The 24,429-nt window shown below is 36.1% G+C and overlaps 2 protein-coding genes and 1 pseudogene across 3 annotated transcripts; all 3 read right to left on the reverse strand.

Annotated features, from left to right (window-relative positions):
• Nucleotides 1-10,727: 10,727 nt before the first annotated feature.
• Nucleotides 10,728-12,110, reverse strand: LOC125187344 (uncharacterized). Its single transcript, XM_048083916.2, has one exon. The coding sequence runs from the start codon at nt 11,495-11,497 to the stop codon at nt 10,928-10,930; it is 570 nt and encodes a 189-aa protein (XP_047939873.2). The 5' UTR covers nt 11,498-12,110; the 3' UTR covers nt 10,728-10,927.
• Nucleotides 12,111-12,239: 129 nt separating this feature from the next.
• LOC125187358 (putative carboxylesterase SOBER1-like) lies at nt 12,240-15,280 on the reverse strand (annotated as a pseudogene). Its single transcript, XR_016130884.1, has 6 exons — nt 14,965-15,280; nt 13,730-13,782; nt 13,307-13,429; nt 13,086-13,207; nt 12,568-12,675; nt 12,240-12,469 (listed from the first exon to the last, which is right to left on the reverse strand). The product of XR_016130884.1 is annotated as a putative carboxylesterase SOBER1-like (transcript).
• Nucleotides 15,281-16,976: 1,696 nt separating this feature from the next.
• On the reverse strand, nt 16,977-18,484 carry LOC125186334 (phosphoenolpyruvate carboxylase, putative (DUF506)). Its single transcript, XM_048082684.2, has 2 exons — nt 17,991-18,484; nt 16,977-17,584 (listed from the first exon to the last, which is right to left on the reverse strand). Exons 1-2 carry the CDS (start codon nt 18,400-18,402, stop codon nt 17,082-17,084), a joined length of 915 nt encoding a protein of 304 aa, XP_047938641.1. The 5' UTR covers nt 18,403-18,484; the 3' UTR covers nt 16,977-17,081.
• Nucleotides 18,485-24,429: the final 5,945 nt, after the last annotated feature.

Genomic DNA, 24,429 nt, shown 5'->3' on the forward strand with positions numbered 1-24,429 from the left:
TTATACTTGAATTTCTTCCTTAATCCCTGTTTTGCGGCGCTTTCCAACACTCGAAAGAGAAGGTTTGCCACAACTAATAAATAGCAACACTTGTCTATCAGTTGAGATGTAATATAATAGACGTTTCTTTATGTATTTATTGATAATGCATATTCTTATAATTTATTAATGGTATCATCAATAGGCATAGATTAGCATACATCAAATTCGATTCCTTAATAATAAAAAAAGGAATTGGGGCGTGATGTAATTATGCGACCATGCAAAAAGTGGACCTTGAAGATTATAATCTAGGAAAAGAAGATGAATGAATTAATTAATAGTAGGAGTATTATGTAAAAAAAGTCGGTGGAGAATTTTAATCAATGGAAGTGACTTGGGTGAAAAGCGTGTTTTAGAGTGAAGCTATTAGAGTCACTTTCAGCAGGTGGGCTTTTGCTTTCTTAAGCTAAACTCATAATTAATCATGATTTTGTCGTAATGCATGCCGCTCAATCATGCTAACTCACTTCTTCTAAGGATTCCTTACGTCAAAATGTTTCATCAATCATTGTTTCCATTTTTAAAATAAACCTTGACTACGTATTTTAAGATTAGCAATTATGATTTATGATCAAGGGGGTCACCCCTTACTACATTGAGGAACAAACAATACTAACTACTACTAAGTTACTTATTTTAATAAGTACTATACTATTAAAGATTCGGAAGGTCGTAATCTTATACCGCCACCACTAACTTTTTCCCTATTAGTTTTTCGAAATATATTAATAAATCGGAAATACGCTCATGTCAATTTCTTTAAAAAAATCAAATTAGTATTAGTAATTCACGTGTAAACTTTACAAAATTAGGAGTTCATTTTTCATATATGTATACAAAGTTATATATAGACTTCGAATTCAGCTATTTTAAGTTAGTTTTTACCACTTAAGCGCGTCGCAAAAAAATAAATAGGAGTATTATTTAAAAAATATTCCTTATATATAAATAATCAACAAATAGTAAACTAAATTTTTGGAAGTGAAATGTGGATTAAGTCCATGTAACTGGAAAACCACGCGAGTCCATTCCTACAAAACTCATCAACAAAGTTTAACGTTCTTATTATATTAAAAATTAAATCTATTTGTTAAAAACAATCAAAGTACTTTACCAACTTTGCGAATTAAATTATTTTCTTTACTTGTGATAGTTGTTCAATGCATATACCATAAAATAAAATAGAATAAAATAAAATAAAAGCTAATACCTAGTTTTTATTAAAGCATGCAATAATACTACCAAAATAGTATATGAAAATAGTTAGTTGGTTATATTATTTGTCAATGGTTTCCAATTATGTACAAATTCGGTATAAATTTGTCTTTTGATAACCTTTCCAGCGGAATTTTCTACTTACCAAATTGAGTCCAATGGATATCGCAGCCCAGCTAGGCCCGATTATGGTAGCCATTAAACTTCATTATATAATGTTAGTCAGCCTGGTTTATCATATTGTACCAAATAAACACTTTTCAATAAACTTTGAATTTTTTGACGGATTCATAACTGTATAGGCCCAAATAATGATATGGGCCCAAAAAATTCTTTTACGGCGAGCTTGGTTGATTTTCAATTTCAAAACAAGATTAGTTAGAATCTTTCCGGCCAAATCTCAAAGGTTTATATCACAAACTATGAATTCTCGCCTTTAAAATGGTAACTCCTAGTATTGGCCCCCTAACATTTGAATTTCACTATACACCGACTGATTCAATTAACTTACATTTTCATATTATTTATACAATATTCTTTTCGAAACATTCTAAACTATTACCGATATTACATTTTCAGATTATTTATGCAATTTTCTTTTCCTAACATTCTAAATATTACAGTCATTAGTTAATAAGTAGTAGTACTTTTCTATTTTATTCCATCCACAATAATTAATTCCTTTTTATTTTTTGGTAAATTTTTCTTTCTACTTTAAAAGTCCATCCATTTTCATGGAGGGTGTTGTTCTCCATCGAGAGAGGATGGAGGTGGACAGAGGAAATTACGAAAAAAATTAAAATTTATCATTCAATTTTTTTTGAATCAATTATCTCATTTATGGTTTATAAGTAGTCCTCCCTCTGTTTTTTAAAAGTAAAAAAACTATCCATTTTGGATTGTACCTTCAAAATAGAAACTTTAGAATCTTTATATTTTAAAGCATAGACCCCACAATCTACTAATTCTACTTTCACTACTTTTTCTTTTTCTCTCTCTTACGTTATCATTTCTTTTCACTTATTTACTAATTGTGCATTAAAACTCATGCCGTTTCAAATGTTTATATTTTTTGAATACGGATAGAGTATATATAACCACAATATTATGCCCTTTCCATGTACTATATATATATCTAATATTTTAATTAAATTCTAAAAGGATTGCAGCAAAAAACATAGTAAAGCAAGAAATCATTATAGCTTAAAGAGGAATGTGTAAAGCACTTTTCATTAATAAAAAGATGATATACATAATCAGAAATACATCTATATATAATAACTACAAGTGGAAAAACTGCCTCATGGAGTAACTGCCTCATAAACGTGGGAGAGTGCAGCATTGCATCAAGAACATGGGAGAGTGCTCTCATTCGATTGCTCTCTTCCTTTCAACAGAATATCTTTCCAACTTGGGCTGCTAACGTGGCAAGGATCTTCTTGAGCTGATGTTAAGGTCTTATCCAAAATTCTCTCAACATGAACATCCTTTGTGTGAACATTTGACAGATTCTCATTCTCTACATTGTCAATGATTCGACATAGGTTAACACCCCCCCTCAATTCGAGTGAGGCAAGCGAACAAACACCAAGTTTATTCCGCAGCCTCGAGAAGAATTGATTGCTCAGTGGCTTAGTAAGAATATCCGCAACCTGATCCAAGGTGGGTACATGACGCAGATCAATGAGGTTGGAAGCGACCTTGTCACGAACAAAGTGAAGATCCAATTCAATGTGCTTAGTCCGTGAGTGAAGAACAGGATTGGAAGCTAAAGCGATTGTCCTGAGATTGTCCACCCAAAGAACAGGAGGAACTCTTGAAGCCCAGCCAAGTTCAGCAAGGAGAGATTGTAGCCAAGTGACTTCAGAAACTAACAGAGCTAGACTACGATATTCAGCTTCTGTGCTAGACCGCGAAACAACCTTTTGCTTCTTGGCACACCAAGAAATAAGATTATCTCCAAAGTAGACACAATAACCAGAGGTAGATCGCCGATCATCGATGTCAGAAGCCCAGTCTGAGTCAGAGAAACCAGAGAGAGCAAAAGAAGAGGCTTTGATGTGAATCCCATGATCAGTAGAGCCAGCCAAGTGGCGAAGAATTCGCTTGACAGCCTTCCAATGAATATCGAGAGGGCACGACATAAATTGGCTTAGCTTGTTGACGGAATAACTGAGTTCAGGACGAGTAATTGTTGCGTACTGAAGTGCACCAACAACACTACGATACAACTTACCATCAATAGTAGGCTCACCCTCAGATTTACTAAGCTTCAGGTCGGACACCATTGGAGTTGGAAAAGGCTTAGCACCAATCATTTTAACTTTCTTGAGAATCTCCTTGATGTAGGCAGATTGAGACAGGTGGAGACCCTGACTGGTCTTAGTCACTTCAATGCCAAGAAATTGTGTAACATCACCAAGATCCTTGAGAGCAAATTGGTTGTGAAGCTGATCAATAACTCGGCGAATACTAGAAGAGGAATTTCCAGTTATGAGCATGTCGTCGACGTATAACAAGAGATAGATTGTTTCAGCCTTTGAGTTCAGATAGAAAAGAGAGGTGTCCGCTTTTGATTGAGTGAAACCAAGCTTTAAAAGAGCAGCTTGAATGGTGATGAACCAGGCCCTTGATGCTTGTTTAAGTCCGTAAAGCGCCTTATTCAGCTTGCATACCATACCTGGGGAACCTTGCTCAAAACCGGGAGGTTGACGCATGTAAATCTCCTCTTCGAGATCGCCATTAAGGAATGCATTATTAACATCCAAATGCTTGATCGACCAGTTAGATGACACTGCAATACTAAGCATAAGACGTATGGTGTTGGGCTTGACCACGGGACTGAAAGTTTCATTAAAATCGAATCCAGCCTCTTGGGAAAAACCTTGAGCAACCAACCTGGCCTTGTGCCGAGCAACTGAGCCATCTGCATTCTTCTTAAGTCTAAAAACCCAAGTACATCCGATAAGGTTCTTGCCGGGAGGAAGGAATGTGAGGAACCAAGTCTTATTCCTTAAAAGAGCAAGAAATTCATCATTCATGGCACATCGCCAAACTGGAATAGCTATAGCAATTTTGGCAGATGCAGGGACAACAAGATGGAGATCTTTGGAGTCATCAGAGACAGAGGAAGTCGCAGTGAGAGCCTTGGGCTTATGAATGCCATGTTGAGATCTAGTTTTCATTTGATGCTTTCGGGGTGGTGGAAGCACTATGGGAGGAGGAGGAGGAGGAGAGGAGATTGGAATGGAGGGAGATGAGGAATCATCAATCACAGGAGATAGGATGCAGCCACTGTTGGGAAAAGGTGAAGGAGTGGGGAGAGCATTGCTGGGAAGAGGTGAAGGAGTGGGGATGGTAGTGTTATCTGGAGCAATATTAGTTATCACAGGAGAGATGGGAATTAGAGGAACAGAATTATGAGTGTGATGAATGATGTTATCAAAATGAGGAGATGAAGGCCGAGGAAACGAAACAGGATCACTAACAGATGCAACAGAATTTTTTTGATTAGACTTGTGAGGAAAAATGGTTTCATTGAAAATGATGTCTCTTGTGATTATGATTTTGCCACTACGTAGGAGAGCTTTATAACCTTTATGGGACGAACTATAGCCTAAGAATGTAGCTGGCTCAGATCTGAAATCAAGTTTGGAGCTATTGAAAGGCCTAAGATGAGGATAACATAGGCAACCAAAGGCTTTGAGATCAAGGTAAGAGGGCTGAGATTTATACAGTTTCTCATACGGGGAAGAATATTGGATGATTTGAGAGGGAAGTCTATTTATGAGAAACACAGCAGTAGCAAAAGAGTCATCCCAAAATTTAGAGGAAAGGCCGGATTGAGCAAGAAGAGCAAGACCCATCTCAACAATGTGTCGATGTTTTCTTTCGGCCATACCATTTTGTTGAGGCGTGTATGGACATGAGATTCTATGATGGATACCTTCTTGCTGTAAAAATTGGACAAGTCCTCTATATTCCCCACCCCAATCACTCTGAAGGTTCTTAATTTTAGTGTTAAACTAGTTTTCAACAAAGTTTTTGAAGTGCTGAAAAACAGATAAGAGCTCATTCTTGGTTTTGAGAAGGTAGAACCATGTAAAACGACTATATTGATCGACGAAATTAACATAGTACCTAAAACCATTTCTGGAAGTGATAGGAGCAGGACCCCATAGGTCAGAATGAATCAACTCTAAGGGAGCAGTATATTGAGTGAGAGAAGGAGAATAAGGCAACTTGTGACTTTTTGCAATGCAACATGAATCACAAAGAAAATCAGATTTCATTGATGTACTGGGAAGATTACATTTCAGCAGGATCTTTTTTACAATAGGATAAGCACAATGACCAAGCCGTTTGTGCCAAAGATCTAGACTAGATGCTACATTACAAGATGAAGTAAACACTGATGGAAGAGCATCAGGGGAAGTAGGAGAGCCACTGGCTGCAGATGAGTTCTTGACTGAAATTGATGAAGGTGAGGGAGACTTGTGAAGAATGAACTTGTAAAGGCCATTTTCAAGGGTGCCCCGTAGAATTACTTCCTTGGAAACCTGATCACTCACAAGACAAAAAGAAGGATGAAACTCAAAATATACATGATTATCTTGAGCAAAGTGGGATACACTAAGAAGATTTTTAGACACCTTAGGCACATGAAGAAGATTCTTTAGAGAGAAAAGTCTAGATGCAGGGGTATAAGGAGGAGTAAACACAGCAGATTCACCAACATGAGCAATAGGAATCCCAAAATTATCACCTAGATGAAGAGAATTACCTCCATGATATTCAGAAGCAGTGTTAAGATTAGCTAGATCGTTTGAAACATGGTGAGTTGCACCCGAATCTGGATACCATGATGAGGATTCAGTATTGAACTCGGAGGGCGAGTAATAACTAGAAGCATTACGGGACTGAGCCAAGTTAGCAGATGGAGGTTGCTGAGGCTGAGATACAGGCTGATTTGAGTGAAGCTGAGATGGAGGCTGAAGTGAGTGAAGATGTTGATGTTGAGCCCTATGATGAGAAGGTGGGTGACGCATAAATGACGGCTCAAAACGGTACCAACACCTATCAGAAGAGTGGCCAGGTTTTTGGCATAATTGGCAAATAAGCCTTCCGTTGCCTCTGCCGCGAAAACCACCAGATCGACCACCGCGAAAAACAGAGCCTCGACCACCACCATTCCTGTTGAAGATGGATCCACCACCTCGACCTTGATGGAAACCATCCTTTCTTCCTCCAGATGTGTGAGCAAGATTAACTGAGGGTACAGAACCATCAATATTGATTTTCGAAATTTGTGCGCTTGGATCTTCCAAACGGGACTCAAAGCTATGAAGCAGAGCCGCAACGTCCTGCACTGTCCAGTCGTGAGTCTTGGCTGTGACAGTGACAATAACTGAGTCATAATCATGACTAAGGCCTCCAAGAATGTAAAGAATGTGATCCTCCTCAGGAATGCGGCATCCAGCGGCACCAAGAAGATCGCAGAGCTCTTTGATTTTGGCTAAAAAATCTCTCATTGTGAGATTATCCTTTTTGATGGTCTGTAGTTGAAATTTATACTGCATGACTTTAGCTCTCGACTGATTTGCGAAGCTAGTTTCCAAAGCCTTCCAGATCTCACAAGTTGTTGTAAGTCCCACCATGAGAACCATGATATTCTCTGTGAGTGACGACTGAATCCATGAGGCAAGCAATTGATCTTGCCTACGCCAAGCCAAGAAGGCAGGATTTGGCTTCTTGATGCCTCCTGCACCAGTTATCTCCTGGGGAGGTTTCTCTTGATCCTCCAGCAGATATGACTCAAGTTCATATCCTCTAATTGTTGACATGGTATGTTGTTTCCAAACAAGATAGTTGGATTCAGTGAGTTTGATGGCAATGGGGTGACTTTGTGATAGGAAAGGTACTGCATAGGGACTATGCCCATTCCCCTCCTCGGAGGTTGAACTGCTCATATTTTAAAAAAAATTTGGGAATGAACAAGGGAAGAAAATAGAGCCACAGAACCTAGGAAGAACCTAGGCTCTGATACCATAAAAGGATTGCAGCAAAAAACATAGTAAAGCAAGAAATCATTATAGCTTAAAGAGGAATGTGTAAAGCACTTTTCATTAATAAAAAGATGATATACATAATCAGAAATACATTTATATATAATAACTACAAGTGGAAAAACTGCCTCATGGAGTAACTGCCTCATAAACGTGGGAGAGTGCAGCATTGCATCAAGAACATGGGAGAGTGCTCTCATTCGATTGCTCTCTTCCTTTCAACAGAATATCTTTCCAACTTGGGCTGCTAACGTGGCAAGGATCTTCTTGAGCTGATGTTAAGGTCTTATCCAAAATTCTCTCAACATGAACATCCTCTGTGTGAATATTTGACAGATTCTCATTCTCTACATTGTCAATGATTCGACATAGGTTAACAAATTCATAAATAAACCTATTTTTTTGTCAAATAAACAAGAATTTGATTGTACAAAATTTGGTCACGTAGATTTATTGTTTGATTTATTACACTAGGTAAAGTACAAAACAAAAAGTAAGGTCTCATTACTTAGCACTTATTATCCTAGTGTGACCTAGCCAAACTCCTGATTTAGACATCACAACGTCATACAACTATGCCCAATCACATTACACCCAAGTTAACACTGAACTACACTAAATTTGACCAATTCGTGCTTTGTTATATACTCTCATTTTACTTACAAATTAGTTTCCGTGTATTTTAGGAAAATAAGTCCATATAATTGAGAAAATTAGAAATGGATGGAAAGAGTGAGTCAAATAAGTGTTATCATCAAATTTGACAGTCTGACTGCATTTCAATCTCTTTATTGACTTATTTAACTCAAATTCGGTTTGATATGCAGTTGACTCATTCAACACTTTAATCTTTATAGTTATAATATTGTGATTTGATAACCAACGAGTCGTGGTGCAGTTGGTGCAGTTGACAATGCAGAGTTGTGGTGTGGATTCAAATCCCGTCATCCGCTAAAAGAACCAAAAATAAATACTCATCAAGGTGTCTCACTTTTCTTTTTAGTTTGTCCCACTAAAGATGTCACATTTTCATTTATGAAAAAAATTATCTCTCGCATTAATATAAATATTATATATTCTCTCTTCCCTTAACACACAAAACAAAACCTCTTAAAATCTCGTGCCATTATTGAAAAATATTGGAGTAGTACTCTATTTCATTACTCGGTCAAGCCGTTGGATGAACTATAAAATTAGCACTACATTTATGAATAATGTCACACTAAAGATGTCACATTTTCATTTACGGAAAAAGGTTGTCTTTCACATTAATATAAATATTATATCTTCTCTTTTCACTTAATATACAAAACAAAACCTTCTAAAATCTCGTACCGTTATTGTAAAATAGTGGAGTAGTACTCCATTTCGTTACTCGGTCAAGCCGTTGGATGAACTATAAAATTAGCACTAAATTTATGAATAAATGAGATTTACCTGATGGCGAAGCCACATGAGAGCAACTTTGTTTGTCAAGTTTGATAACCTTATCACCCTATGCAATTTCCGGCAGCACACTGAATCATTGATGACATGACATGCCAGACGCTTATATGAATGAGGTAGGCATTTTTTTAAATGACACATGGGAGAATATACAAATATATCTTCGGCATGTTTAATCTGTATCACTAATTCGATATCTGAAATTGAATATGTTTGTAATAAATTTGATAAAAGTTAAAATGTAAGTTTAAAATCGATATTATAAAAGGTTGGGTGAGATACAAACTATAATTAATCCAAATATAATCGATGTTGGCGTGTTGACTAAATTTGCAAAAAAACTGATAATGTAAATATAGATCATAATGGTTTATAATTGGTTGATGTGTAACTAAAATAGGCAACTCATAGTATTATTTTCTATGTATAATTAATTACTACTCCATATAATTGTAATTTATGAAGTAAATGCCCAATTGCACACAAACTAAATATATATAGAGTGAAAGAAGAGATAAGACATTAATTGGCATTTAAACTGCACGTTTAGTTTACAACATCACATATTGTGATAGTACATAATAGAAGATCATCCCCCCCACCCCCACAAAAAAAAAAAAAAAATCTGTAGTCTGCTACGTGTAAACTTTGCTTCTGTTTAATTAATTTGCAGTCGATACAATAGAATAATTGAATTATACTGGAAAAATCTGATAACCGTGGTTGACATCGAAACTAACTTAATTTCACCAAATTTAATACACCGACTCACTTTCTTATCTTACTCTCGCTCTTGGTAATTGGTATTGTAATCAAATTAGAGATATGCTTGCATCTCAAATTTTTGATCATGGTTAAAAGATTCCTTTTTTTAAAAGAAAATTGGTAACCTCATCAATAATTAAAAAAATGCTATTATTGGCAGTATAAATGTTCAAGAATCTTATCATGCCCAATAATTTGACACGTTAGTTTAAGAATAAATAATGTACCTTATAAAACCTATACTATTAAAGGTTCCAAGAATTATTAAACTGCCACTCCGAAATACAAAATTCTTCTTTTAGCTTAAGGATACGCAAATTCAACCAAAAGATTCTATAGTATTATTATATTTCGCCCCAGAATTCCATCTCAATCCAATAATTACAAATTGCGAAAAACTAAAACAAAGAAAAATAATCTAGTGCACAAAAGAAAGTTGCAATTTATTTAGACGAAATTTATACACAAAGAATAGACAACCTTTTGCTTTACAGTGTAACCCTTCTTGGTTGCAGGTTAGAGGCTCAATGCACGTCTTTTCGTCGTTTTCATAAAAATAACCACTGAAAAATTCCCATTTCCCACTATAAATCAACCTTAAACTCATTTATTTTTTCAATTAGATTCAAATCACAAAATTAATTGAATTCCGTTGAATAACAAAAGAAAACAAAATCAAGATCATATTTAATGATTATACATATCTATGAAATGAAACGAGATTATCCGCCTAATCTTTGGCCTCTGTTTTCGCAACGAACTTTGGCAGACCACACTTAATGTGGAAAAGTAAAGGACATTTCCATATTTTGCAACCCTGCCACTGCCACAAAACAAGCTACCCTTTTCCTCAAATTGAGCTGTCGAATCCTAATTATTTGAATATAGTTCTAATTTCTCGCACTATTTCCTACCAAGAAATCAAACAATTTTCGTAAAGCTGAAAGCAAATGTATTGCAAAGGGGGAAAAGAGGTGATCGAAAAGGTACAAAAAATGAAAATAATGAATGAGGAGAAAACAAAGAGTATCAGAGATGATAGCGAGAAGGCAACAAGAATATGTCACTCAACTTGATAATAATTCCAAAAAAGGGCTAACCCCACCATAATTCCAACCACCCACACCTCAGTAACCAAGAAGACGATATGTGGATTGGATGAAAATTGGGAACCAAAAATAGAAAAGCATTGCAAATTTCAATCTGAACATTTATTAAAGAGAGGCATTAATTAAGGTAAGGCTAATGATATTAATTTACATTGCAGATGAGGATGAACTGATGAAGTGCTACACCTACACAGGCCAAAAACAGAATTGATTGCTAAATCAAAAGCATCAACAAACTCAAACCAAGCGTTGAAATTAGTGTTTCAAAAAAAAAAAAAAAAAAAATTAACCCCAAACCCTCCATATCCTATCTCCAACAAAACTCACAAACCTCCTCACTGAACCCTTGTCGAATTCCTCCTCCGTGATGACAATCTCCTCCTCCTCTTCCTCCTGCTCGCCTCCACCGCCGCCGCTCTCCACCGCCGTGTGTGAGTCAACGAAACAGAAATCAACATCGGTCAAAGTCGGTTCGGAATGCGTGGGCTCATTCAAGATAGGGAGTTTGACGCTTTTGCCCTTCCTCCTCTCCTTTTTGGTCTTGTCTTTCCGGCTCTCCTTCTCTTCGAAGGCGTCGATGGCCTCGTGTATGAGCTGGCGGTTGGGCGACGAATCCCACTTGGCCCAATAGCTCATGTAGCAGCGGAAGCAGTTGCAGTTGAAGCACGCCGCGTGGTCATCGCCCGGCGCCGGCGTGGACTTGCGTCGGGAAATGAGGTAGGCGAGGACTTCCCTCTCGGCCGGAGATAGAGCGGCGGTCAGAGCCAATATCGCCGCCGGCAAAAACGAGAGGAGGTGCTCTGAAACAACAGACGGCGTCGGATGCACCGTGCTCTTCTTGTAAAGCTTCTTCATCAGCAATCAAATTCAATCCGTATGAGAGACAGAAATGGAGAGAAATAAATACAGTAAATAAATAAGCAGTGTTGTTGTTCTAGGTTTTTAGAGCGTGGTGGGGAGGGATCAGGTGCGACGCATGAGTTGGTGAACAGTGGTGTCGTGTAAAGGATGAGATATGATTGGTTAGAGAGCAGCGGGCCCGCACCGAATCTCTTACTCATATCCACTTTACAGAAATTATCACTCTCTGTCTGTTTCACCGCAACATCTCTGCATCGGATTTTGGGCCTCCTCAGGCCCAACCTTATTTCGGGCCATACATATTTTTTGAATGCAAGTTTTTGCTATGGGATTTATGGTCAAGCAATCATGAGTTAGTCCCGGATAATTCGGGTCACTTTGATCGAGCACGAGTTTTAATAATTGTAATAAAAAGTGGGTTGAAAAAGTTGGTGGGATGTGAGTCCTACTTTTAAAATAGTTTTATAATAAAATGTGAGTAGGAATGAGTTAGTAGAATATGAGGTCCATTACCAAAAATGGTAAAAGTTAAATGGGACATTATGTGGGACGGACCGAAATGAAAAATTGTGACGGAAAAAGTAATTTATTACTATTATCCATTGATAAACAAACTTTTATGCATAAAGTTAGTTGCCTCCAAATAAGATTATTTAAATCTATACTGTGATGCAGTTTTGAAATCACAAATCCTCTTTTTTGTAGTTTTATGGAGACCACTCTACGATGTGTCAAGAAATGTCTCAATTTTCATTTCCTCACGTCAATCATATTGCTTACGCTAGCGTACTAGCAAAGATGTGTCAATGATTGACAATTCACAAGGCTGATGTTCCTATCACAACGTTTTCAAATTTTCATTTATTTATTTTCAAATATGGACCAATCTTGTTTCTTCATAACCTGTTAGTATGTTCAAGTATGTCCGACTTCAGGACGAACTGTGGAGCCGAGAGCAGGGTAGGCCTGAAGCAAATACCACCAATTAACACTCAATCTATATAACTAAGATGGCTTCTTGTTTTTACTTGCAATCAGTTATATAGAAAGGAGAATGGTAATACCTTAAATTCACAGCTTATGCCAGCTCTTTCGAGAAAGGGAGGACCAGCTTGTCCAGCTTCGAATAGTACAGTTCTATCAGCAATGCCATGGGACCACAGGATAGGCGTCTGTATGCATTTTTCTCAATTAGATGATGGATTCTTTATATCAAAATAACATTGAATTACAGTAAGGCACCTCTACACGCTAGGTTTGACATAAATTGAAAAACATGCAACCAGGTATATTGATTAAATGGCAGTTAACAAGACAGTGTCAATGTTTGTGAACAAATAATTCAGCCCGCAATAATAGATCGTTTTAGAATTGATGTTAGTCTGAAATTTTCTAGTGTTTTAGACCTTCTGGAAATTAAATATAACCTGCATAATCCATATAACTTATCAAACGTTGTCTGCACAATCCAACTCTTTTCTATCCCTTCAAATTTCAAGGTTTTAACGTTGTAAAACATGACTAAGAACAGGGAGGTCCAGCAAATGAGCTGAGAAATGCAGGTAGGAGGGGTGGAAATGACCTTCTTTGCATCTTCTGTAACCCTTTGTAAAATTGAAGAGTTAAATGGGACCCAACCACTAAACACGGCACCTCCACCAAGAGTTTTCGGGTAGAGCAGAATGCTTGCCAACGTTAAAGCACCTAAAAGATCATATTTCTTCTGTTACCCAAAGGATTAAAAACAAATAGATACCACTTCATTTACAATATATAGATTACTTGAAGGAACAAGAAAACCACCTCCTTGACTGAACCCACATACAAAGACATTATTAGGATTGGTTCCTGCTGCATCTCTTTGTCTATCATGTCATGGACTTTTTGAACTGCCTTCAGCACATCGCCTTCATCTTGAGGAGAATCCTGTTATGCGATCTAAACTCACATCAGATAATGTAACATACAGAATAATGGTAACTGGTCAAGTACTGTGTAAATTTCATTTATGAGCAATTATCGAGTTCACTATGTGGGTGGTGACAGTGAGTGAACAACGTTTTCACAGATCAGACATTCAAACAACTGTAATGCTTCATGTAGACACTTCAACACATTTCATTGATGGGCATGGAGAACAGCTCGTTAGGCTCAATTTGATACAACTTGAACATAAGAAAATATGCAAGCATAAAATTAAACAGAATAAGTAGGGGCAGAACTCACAGCTGTCACTGGTATTTCGTGAATGTCAAACCATGAAGGCATCACGGAACCATCTACAAGAAAAGATTAATTTAAACATATGGTAAAGGATGCATCAAAGGAAGTAATCCAATTGCATCCGGAGATATAAGACAACCACTATCAAGCGATCTGCACCTACAGTAAGCTCGCTTCCACAAAATGCTTCTCAGTAAACTACACCGCACAAAATTAGTACAGTAGAAATTCATAAAAGAGATAGCAAAAAACTTGATTACCTGTTACTAACAAGAAGGTTAGGGAAACTGAAGAGAAGACAGATAATAATCAACAAGGGAGGAAAGCAGAGGCAGTAGAGTTGGTTTCCTTTTTATAGGATCAGTATTAATATTGGACCTAGGACAAACAAGTATTACAGGAAGACAACGGGCAGGTTTCCAATACTTTAGACTATCAAGCTCCCGACATTAGAAACTTCACATGATGTTTTGGTTTTAGAAATATAAATTTCAGAACTGAATTACAGGTAAGATCCCAAATGAATTATGCCTCCTCAAATTAAAAACCACATAATTATTAATTAACGAAAATGCTCAAATATACCATAAAGGTATGAAATTTACTGTACACATAACTATCAAAGTCAGCCGAATAGAATGAAAGTCTACATTCCAAAGTCATGATAAAATGATATTTTCACTCCCCAATCATTCAAAGTTCAAACCAAATGTAATCAAAGAGCTATTAATTTATAATTTTCCCCAGAAAGAGCTAATCTTTATCCCTTTTCAGTTGCCTATTTTTCACAATCAACCAGGCGCAGGGTTTTGAAAGTTCAACTAGCAATATATACTGATCTTCCGATTTCCCAATAAACGTTGAAAAATTGAACTTTTGCAGTTATCTCAGCAAATAACTGAAAAATATTTCAATACTGATAACCACCCCCAAGAATCTCAGTGAGCACCATGGTCTATACTTTATAGTAGTGGAGTAGTAATTAAGTGAGCTGGAAAAGAAAATTTAGTAATGATATTGACTCGATTATTAAATAATTAAGGCTAGTTCAAAATACTCTACTGTAACAAAAAATACAGAAAAAAACCCTAATCTCATAAACCCCACAGTAAAGATTCAAGTTGGTAACACAAACACCACATTGCTCTCGTTTCCGACTAATTGGCAAGCAGCTGAACAAATTCAGAAAGTCTGGATTCACAAATTGGCAAAGCGATAGAAAAATAATGTAGACTTACAGTTGCAGGTGACAGGATTGTTAGGGGCAGAAGGGAAGGACCACTTGGTGTTGGCGAAGACGGCAGAAGTGAAGAAGGTCTTGATAGGTTCGTTGGCGGGGCCCGAATCGCCCAGGCCGTGCAGCCACAGTACGAAGCTACGGGCCATGGGTTCGGGCCTGATCGGAAGCGGGCTTTGCTGATTGATAATGACGACCCAAGATCGCAATAGACTTGGCCAGCGTACGTTTCATTTCATTGCCGCGCCGTCTTATACTACCTTTCTATCACGTCTACGTTTTCTGCCTTCAGGTAAAACGTTTGAGTAAACAGCGTTTTCTGCCTCCTCATTCAGCTTCTTTATTGAAAAGAACCAAACTATAATGTATAATCCCACGTAACATATCCATTTAATACGCTACTTCTTCCTTCCTGAACTATTTCCTTTTTAGTTTGTTCTTAAAGATATAAGCTTTCTAATTTAAGAAAATAATATTTTAAAATTTTTTTCTTCCATCTGTCTCTTATTTTTCTAATTATATATTAAAAATCGTGCGGAATCAAATGTTCATGTTTTTTAGGGACGGAGATTGTATTACTATTGGGATATACTTATATTAAAATATGAGAAAAATATAATTTTTGCGTGTATGTGCCTAAAATATATAGTACTACTATAGAAGAATTAATAATAATGAATTAAGTAGATAAGAGAGTAAAAATAATAGTAGATCACAACAGTACTCTGTAAATTAGTCATGTTGTCAAGTTGGGAATTTTTTGACATATTGATTTTTTATTTTATTGTAGTAACTTCAAATTGAAAATTTATTTTATTGTAATGAGGAAAAGCTATAAATCTTAAATTCGTTTTAAAAAATGGTAATCAAATATTATGAAAATTTATTTTCTAAATTCGCGAGTACTCAGGCGGAGATATGTGGAATCAGAGGGGGCGCCTAATAGGCTTGAAAATTTAATCCGCGGGTTTCGGGTATTCCCGATCCAGTCCCAATACCCAACGGGTTTTGGGTACCCGAAACTCGAAATTATGGGTTCGGGTACGGGTTTGGGTAGTTAATGTTAGGATTTTTCGGGTTTAGGGTACCTGAAACCTGTATTAGGGTACCCAAATAATACCGTATTAAACCCGATTAATTATGCATTTGTGATAAATATTTTTATTTAGTATAAGGCCTATGGCCCATAGGGTAAATTTAGGGCAACTTTATTTAATCACATGTAGATTTATAAATTTTTCGTGTGCCTCACTTTTTCAAGTTTCCTTCACGCCATTGCTGCTGCTCTCTTTTGGCCGTTTGCTCTCTTCTTTACATTCTTGTACGGTCCATGTTGCATTATCTATGTTCTTACTTGTTATCTTTTGAAAATATATAATTAATTAGTTATGCTTTCTCCTTTTTATTTACATGTTCATTTAATGTCTTAAAAAATTATTTTAATCTCTTTTATGTTTCAATTTATACCAAAAAAAAATTAATTTTAAAATTAAGTAGTGTCTATTTTATGTAATATAGAATTATAGTCAATAAATAGTATAAATATTGTGTAATTTTTAATAATTTATATTCTCATCACAATTTAATTTATTATAAAAGAATAAATTTTAAATATAATAATTCCGGGTTTATGTGTACCCGAATAGTTGCGTTCGGATACCCGCATCGGGTATTAGAGTACCCGAATTCACATACGGGTCGGATATTGGATATGATATTTTTGAGATTTCGGGTTCGGGTACTCGAATTTTCGGGATTGGGTACCCACGGGTACCCGAATTTACACTCCTAGGCGCCTTCCATCGGTCACGAAGCTCACGGTGTCCACACCTTCGCGGTACATATGCAATTATTGGCTGAAGATTCAATATAATTGAAGCCATTTATTCATATACTCCCTCCCTCACTCAATCACCTCTTATAGAATCGCAAAAATGAAATTTCATGATACTTATTGATTTTTCCTTGTTACTTCCATATACAATCTCAACAACATTTTTACAAAAAAAAACAAAAAAAAAAATACAATCTGATACTGCTTGAATCAAAATGGGGAGATATATACACTATCATTGCCCAAATCAATAAATACAATTAACTAGGCTTTGCATGAAAAATTTATAGCAGCATTTCATGATTGTTTAAAACCGCAGCCAAATTCCCAACTCTAACGCCGTGTTTGGCTGCAAAATCCTTTCTGCAGAAAGACAAATCCGGCGCCGCTGCCGTCGCAAAACCAACCAACCTTTTCCCACCCAAATCCTTGAACGCCTCCGCCCTTGAAATTTCATTAGTGGTTCGTTTATACGAGCCAAACCACTTTGCCTGCATGTAGCTCAGGCGCCTCCACGGCGGCACGTTCAGCCCCACGCTCTTTAATGACTTCCTAATCGCCTTCGACATTTGTCTCACCAATTGCTTCATCTCCTCAGGCTTTCCCACAAAGATCGCCGGAAATTCGTCCAGCATTGCAGCATAGGCGGTTGTTGGACGCGCGATTATGAACTTCTCGGCCAATGAAACTTCGACAATGTAGCGGATGCCACCAGCGTTCACGTCTATGTACTCGTAATTCCCCGATGGGCTGCTTCCGCTCTTCTCCCACTTGGATTTGCAAATGCCTGTTTTACCATTTTCATGTTATATTCCAACATACATTGCATAAAACTATACTAGTTTACTATCTCCATCTGTACTGTTACATTTGAGATCAACATGAGTTTCAAACACTATGAAAATTTGATTAGAAAAATTTGGATTCCACTTTTTTATGAAGTAGTATGTGTTGGGACATACTATAAAGTGACAAAATGAGAAATTTAATGGAAAGATTAGACTATATTGCATCATTAATTCTTGAAAAAGTTTTAATAGATGAAATGTTCTTATGATTTAATATTATCAAGTAGGAGCATTGGCCAATTATAATACTATGAAGAATTGAATAAATTCGCATAAAGTTGGACCTACATTGATATGATACTAAAATCAAGTGGCATCAACAAGGCTAATATTAAAAAGACTCACCGGCATCAAAGCCACTACTCCGCAGCCGGGCCATTAGCCGCCGCTTGAATTCCGGCGATGAATCATTATCGCCAACAACCTCCAACGCCTTCTCCACCGCAGTTGAAATGCTTCGTCCGTCGCCGAGATCAAATATTTTTCTCAAAGAATCATGAATTCTGGAGTCGTGCGAGTTACTCCCGGATTCATCGTCATCTTCATCGATCCCAATCTCATCATCTCCGCCTCCATCGCCATCGCCATCTCCACCTACTATTATTCTCTGCTCCCTAATCTCCCTCTCAAAGAAGGAGTTGACGAGATCGGACAAATCGGCCGAATGCTCGCTGCCGCTGCTCTCGAACGACCTATCTCTCGACATCTCGTCGAAGGCCGCCGCAACCCTTTTGAACCTCACCGGAATATTCACCATCTCCGAGATTCTGATTTCCCACAATTTACGCCTTTATAGAGAGATAGATGTGGTGATTATGATACAACGATGGAGTAAGCTAATGGTAAGGATGAAGACATGTTGTCGATATATATATATAATGGGTAGATGTGGTGATACGTCCACGGGAAAGTCATTTGTTGAGCTTCTAAGAGTGGAAGCCAATGTACCGAAAGCACGAAATCTGACCAGGTTCACTATCTCATCCAAATTAGTAGCATGTGTTGATAATTGAGCACGGAGCCATACATATATTTTAATTATTGCAAATATTTTCCTTTTTCAATATTTTTAGTACTCCAATTTTTCCTTGATTTTTTTTTTTTGTATTTTATTTAATTGAGAAGTTATTATTTTATAATTAGAATTGATTATAACCAATTAGAATTAGATGTATTAGCATTTGACTTCATTCCTTAGTTTATGATTGATTATTAGGAATTGTTATTTTATACTATCATATACTCCATCCGTTCGCGAATAGGAGTTTCATTTTTTCATTTTAGTTCATCCGCGAACAGGAGTCTCACATTCTTCTAACTCATTCCACTCACATTTTATTTAAAACTAATATATACAAGTAGGAGTGTGGGACCTACATTTCACTAACTTTTTTTCATCCACTTACCTTAATATTTTTCAAAACTCGTACCGCTAAAAAGTTGGGACTCCTAATGATGGACACGAGGGAGTAGTAATTTTGTTCAATTTTAGTCATTTTGCTAATTATAGTTCAATAAGTAATACTACTCCACTAATTATTAGTCCATCTATCCCAAGTTAATTGAGTTGTATATTTTTTATATATTCTATTAATAAAAATTATATATTTTTATTTTCTCTTACTACATTCTTTTTTCTATTTCATTCTCTTTCAATTATTTACTTTCTTTTTTTATTATATTATCTGTTTATCTATTTTATCCCTTTTTATTTAACTAATTAAATACTATTATTTTCTTAAATTCTATACTAAAAAGTTACTATCTTCATTTCTTAATTTGGGATGAAAAGAGTACTATTTTTTTTTCCCTTATCCCTGATAAATAGTTCACTCATATGCCAATTGCATTGATTCGAACGTTCCGTAAACCAAAAACAGTTTCATAATATCGCCTCATCACAACTAATTAAAATGCACCATTTAAACAAAAATCAAATTTATTTAACTTCAAATATCATCAAAAAGTTTGTAAAATACAGTAGTAGTATATATAAAAAGAACTTTAAATTTAGTCCCAATATTTTGTCACTTGTACATTTACGATTCTTGTATTTTAAAAATATATATATTTTCACATGTTTCGTGATGTAATACTCTACCTCCGTCCCATCATAAGTGATGTATTTCTTTAAGTTTTAAGTTTTATTTTTCTGTTAAAAAAGGTAATTAATCACTTGTAATAGGGCAACCAAAAATGGAATGTTAATCACTTATAATGGGACGGAAAGAGTATTATTAAAAAACGACATTAATTGCATTTTCTAGTGGTAATATTTTTGTCCAGTACTCTTCAGGCATGAAAGACTATTTTGGACAACTTTCTCTACCTGCTATTCTCCCTGCTCAATCCATTTAACTTTTTTTTATCATTTATCCTTCTTTCTTCTCTCCTCTGTTTTTCTTAGCGCATATTGTTCAATTAGCAAAAGATAATTAATTATAATGAATTTTAAGATAAGGATATACTATCTCATTTTTTTGGGTTGTTAAAGAATTCACTGTTTTCAACTAATTCACTCCGGGCATTAGCGAATTGAGGTGGGCTTTGATGGCCTATCATGTACCTTATTTTATCTACCAAATAATCACTTAGGCTACCAAACAAACACTTAGGTGGCGTTCGGTTGTCATGATTAATTATCATGAGACTATCCATCTAGAATTAAGTTGTGAGATTATTTTAGTTGGAGGGGTGAAACTATGACTAATAATCATGAGACTATCCATCTAGGATTAAGTTGTGGGGGTCAATCTTATAAATCAAACATGATACATATTTAATCATGAGATTTAGTTTTGTCAACCGAACATCTCCTTAATATACTATTTAGGAGAATTTACCAATTTATTATGTTCATGGATAAGTTCAAACCCGACCCTTTGGAACACCAAATTTAAAAATGAATGCTTTTTTTGGGGGATGGATGAATGCAATTTCAGAGTTTGAATACTAGAAAAGCGAAATTATGGAATAATATAAAATAAAAGTAAATGCAATTATTTATGCTCAATACATTAATGTTCTTCAATTCATATGGAGTAAATATAAATGTTCACTAGTTCCCGTGTTCATACTCCCTCCGTCCTATTTTTTAATCCAAAAAGTTGATTAAAAAAGTTAATGGAATGTGAAGTCTATTACTATCATTTATGAAATAAATCAACCGAGACTTCAAAAATGAGACATCCAAATATAGTTAAACGGGATTCCTAAAATGGGACGAAGGGAATATAATATATACCGCTCTAACTACAATTGAATTTTTCAGTAAATGAATCCCATGCCTTCGACAAAACAATGTTGCAATAGCTGAATTTGCCAGAAACACATCGAATGCGTTTACTTCAAATTGATCAATTTTTTAGTACCAAAAGAATGCAACAGCTTAATTATTAGCAAAATATTAATTGTAATGGCGACCCGACTAGTGTACAATCGCGTCTTTAAGATAAATAATGCAAAAACACCACTAACTTTTTCTCACTTCCTCTTATATTTTTTAGATTAATCACCCCACTCATCCAATGCCATGTGGAGACTCGAAGATTCAGTAATTAATCCGGATAAGGCTAACTTCTTCGACCCAAAATTATGTCCAAATTCTTTGAAATTTTAATGATTAATCAACTAGCATATGTTTTAAAGCATACGAGGGAGTACATGAGTAATAGAAAGAGGGTCCCGGGCTTGTCTGGGATTTGCATCATTCCTCAATTACGGGTCGATACATTCTAATGGGGATTTTATAAAAATAATAGTACTACATCAGGTATAATTAAATTGATACTACTCCATATAACTATCAAATAAGTATAGTGCCTTTTAAGAAAAAAAAAAAACAATTCCAAATTAATTCAGAGCCGTACAAAATTTAAAACCAATTTGAGTTATTCGCATATTTAGAGAGAGATTGTAAGGATATGAACTTGGACAACTTCTCGTCTAAGTGCAGTTGTCCCTACTATATAAGGAAAACTAGTAGCAGCCAAAACTAAACGTAACAATCTCCACACAGTAATAATTTTGAGTAGCAATTAATGAGTCATTTTCGATTAAAAATACCCATTAGGTTGCAGTCAACTGCAAGAAGCTAATTGCGTGAGAGATACTTTAGCCAATTTCTGAAAAAGACAAAAAAGAAGATTGAGTAGCCGAGTTAAAGTTTAAATGTATATTTTTCATTCTCCGACCCTACTTTTAAATGTATGTGATGTGTAGATGTATAGTTATAATAAAGGATTGAGAGTTAAAGTTTAAATGTATATTTTTCATTCTCCTTTTTATGACCCTACTTTTAAATGTATGTGATGTGTAGATGTATAGTTATAATAAAGGATGGAGAGGTGTGATCAATTGCTAATTTTTTAAGTTGCTAACTCTGCTAACTCATCAACGCATTGTATTAAAGATGTCAAGACACTGTTGACATTATATGTTGATATTTTAATATCATCGTAAAAATACACTATGGTGATGAGTTATCAGAGTTAACAACTTAAAAAGTCAGCAATATAAAGCACGCCAAAGGATTAGTTGGAAATATCATGAGCGGAGTTCGATATTTGCTTGCCGTAATCTTTAAACTTTATCTTTAAAACCGTTAATTTAACATGTTGATTGAGTTTTAGTTCCAATGAAATTAAAACCGATCGGATACCTCATTACTGTCTACTGAACCAAAACAATATTGTTATGATCCATCTCATCAATTTAAAATTACATGAATTGAGCAATTAAAACTCATGCTTAAATCAAAACACATGATAGTTGTTTAATGTCCTGAGTGCAGTCGTATGTAATGTTTTAAGGGTTGTGTATGTAATGCCCTATTCACAAATAGCTAATGCTAGACAAAAACCCTAGATATCCACCATCCATTTTTTGATCTAACAGTGCAAATTTGGTATTACAAAACTATTATGCGTTTTGATATAAGAATGTGTTTTAATTGTCGCTCATTTCCCCAACTCCCTCTCTACCACCGATCGCCGCTGGCGGATGCCATCCACAGCCACAACCTGCTAGCTCGAAAGAGTAGAAAAATTCGATAACTCAAAATCCTAAATTGAAGAATCAAGAACTTGAAACAAATCAAACATGAATGGGAAAGTGAATCGAATGAATCATAGGTAAAAAGATGCTCTTGCATCAATTAAGGCAACAATCGAGCAAAAATCAACCAATTTTGGTTTAAACTATAAAAGTTTACATTTTGTCAAACAATTAGATTGCATGAGCCAAAATTTAAGAAAAAAAAAGGCAGCCAATTTTTGGATGATTTGCGCGCACTCTCAACTAGGCGAGAGATAAATGACATTAGTTGGCAAGTGGCTCAAATTGATTTAATTTCATTCTAAGAGCAACCACAATAGCGGACTAAAAGTAGGATTAAAGGTGGGACTAGCGGTTAGTGATAAACTCGTAGTTTAGCAAGTGTTTTGGATGGTTTACAGTGCTTAATTGAGTATATTGTAGCACATTACTTGAGTTTTCATCCATGATCCCTTAGTTAGAGTGCTCTGATAAGTTTGTCGAGTTTTTGTAGTCAAAACAGGTGGAAACGGACGAAATGACAGCCAAAAGATCAAGCCGGGCGTTTTCACACAACTAGCCAGGCGTTTTGCCACCCAGGCCGGGCGAATTCTCTGTCCCCGGGCGTTTTCCCCTCTGAAATCGCCCGGGCCGGGCGTTTTGCGCAACTTCGCGCTTAAGAAGAACGCCCGACCGGGCGTTTTGTTGCTTAGAAATCGCCCGGCCGGGCGATTTGCTCGTCTGCAGCTGAATTTCTATTTTTCGCCCCGGGTATAAATAGGACCTAGGGTTCGACTCCAGAACGGATTCGAGACGCCCCAGAAGCAGTTTCCACCTTTTGAGAGCTGATTGAAGCGTCAAAGAGTCCGATTCATCAACAAGTTTGAAGACGAAGACGATTTGCCCATTCAATTCACCCTTGGGAGTATCTTTATTAGTTTACTATGTTCAACTCTTTTTCTATGGATTTCTCTTGTGAATTTGCTTTGGATATGAGTAGCTAAATCATTTGTAGAGTTTTGGTGAAGACTACAATGAATGCTTTGGATTAATTCAAGGACTTCTGATTACCCTTGCTCTTGTGATTTCTTTGTTTCATTCTTGTGCCTTTTCAATTCAATTGCTTAGCTACCAATTGGGTTTGTTGTCCTAGTTTGAGTAATCGAGAGATACCTAATTAGGATTGTTAAAAGAATGAACAACACCTAGACAATTTGCATTCAAGAGAAGGAATTCTAGAGTGAGGGCTTGAGCCTTTTGTTTTAAGGAGTTATTTGTGACGTATTAGAAGGAGGCTTCAATATTAATAATTAATCAACTGGTTAAGTGCACTCGAGAGAGGGCTTAGCCTAGACTAGCGGCTTTCCTAGTAATCCTAGAGACTTCAATTGGGTAATCGAAGTTGTTGAGTTGTTCACATCGTGTTCGTTGTAGTTGGATCCAAGACTCTATCTCGTTCTATTATTTGAAACTCGTCTTTTGTTGCATACTTGTGTCTTGTTTATGTTCATTTGTTTTTCAAAAATCAAAATCAACTCTTCCGGATTTTCTAGATAGTAGTCAAAATTGGTTCGTGGTACTTGAGCTGCACAATTTGTCTTCGTGGATACGATACTCATACTTGTTTATTGCTACACTAGCCCCGTACACTTGCGGGTATTTCTCGTGTTTAAAATAAATCGAGTCAGTTAGGGCATGGGAATGTCCGTCCATAATAGTGGACTAACGCGACAGACGTCCCGAAGTAGGA

The sequence above is a fragment of the Salvia hispanica genome, chromosome 5 (genome assembly GCF_029641045.1).
Source record: "Salvia hispanica isolate PSC_SH4W2 chromosome 5, Shi_PSC_v1, whole genome shotgun sequence".
Classification (NCBI taxonomy): Eukaryota; Viridiplantae; Streptophyta; class Magnoliopsida; order Lamiales; family Lamiaceae; genus Salvia; species Salvia hispanica.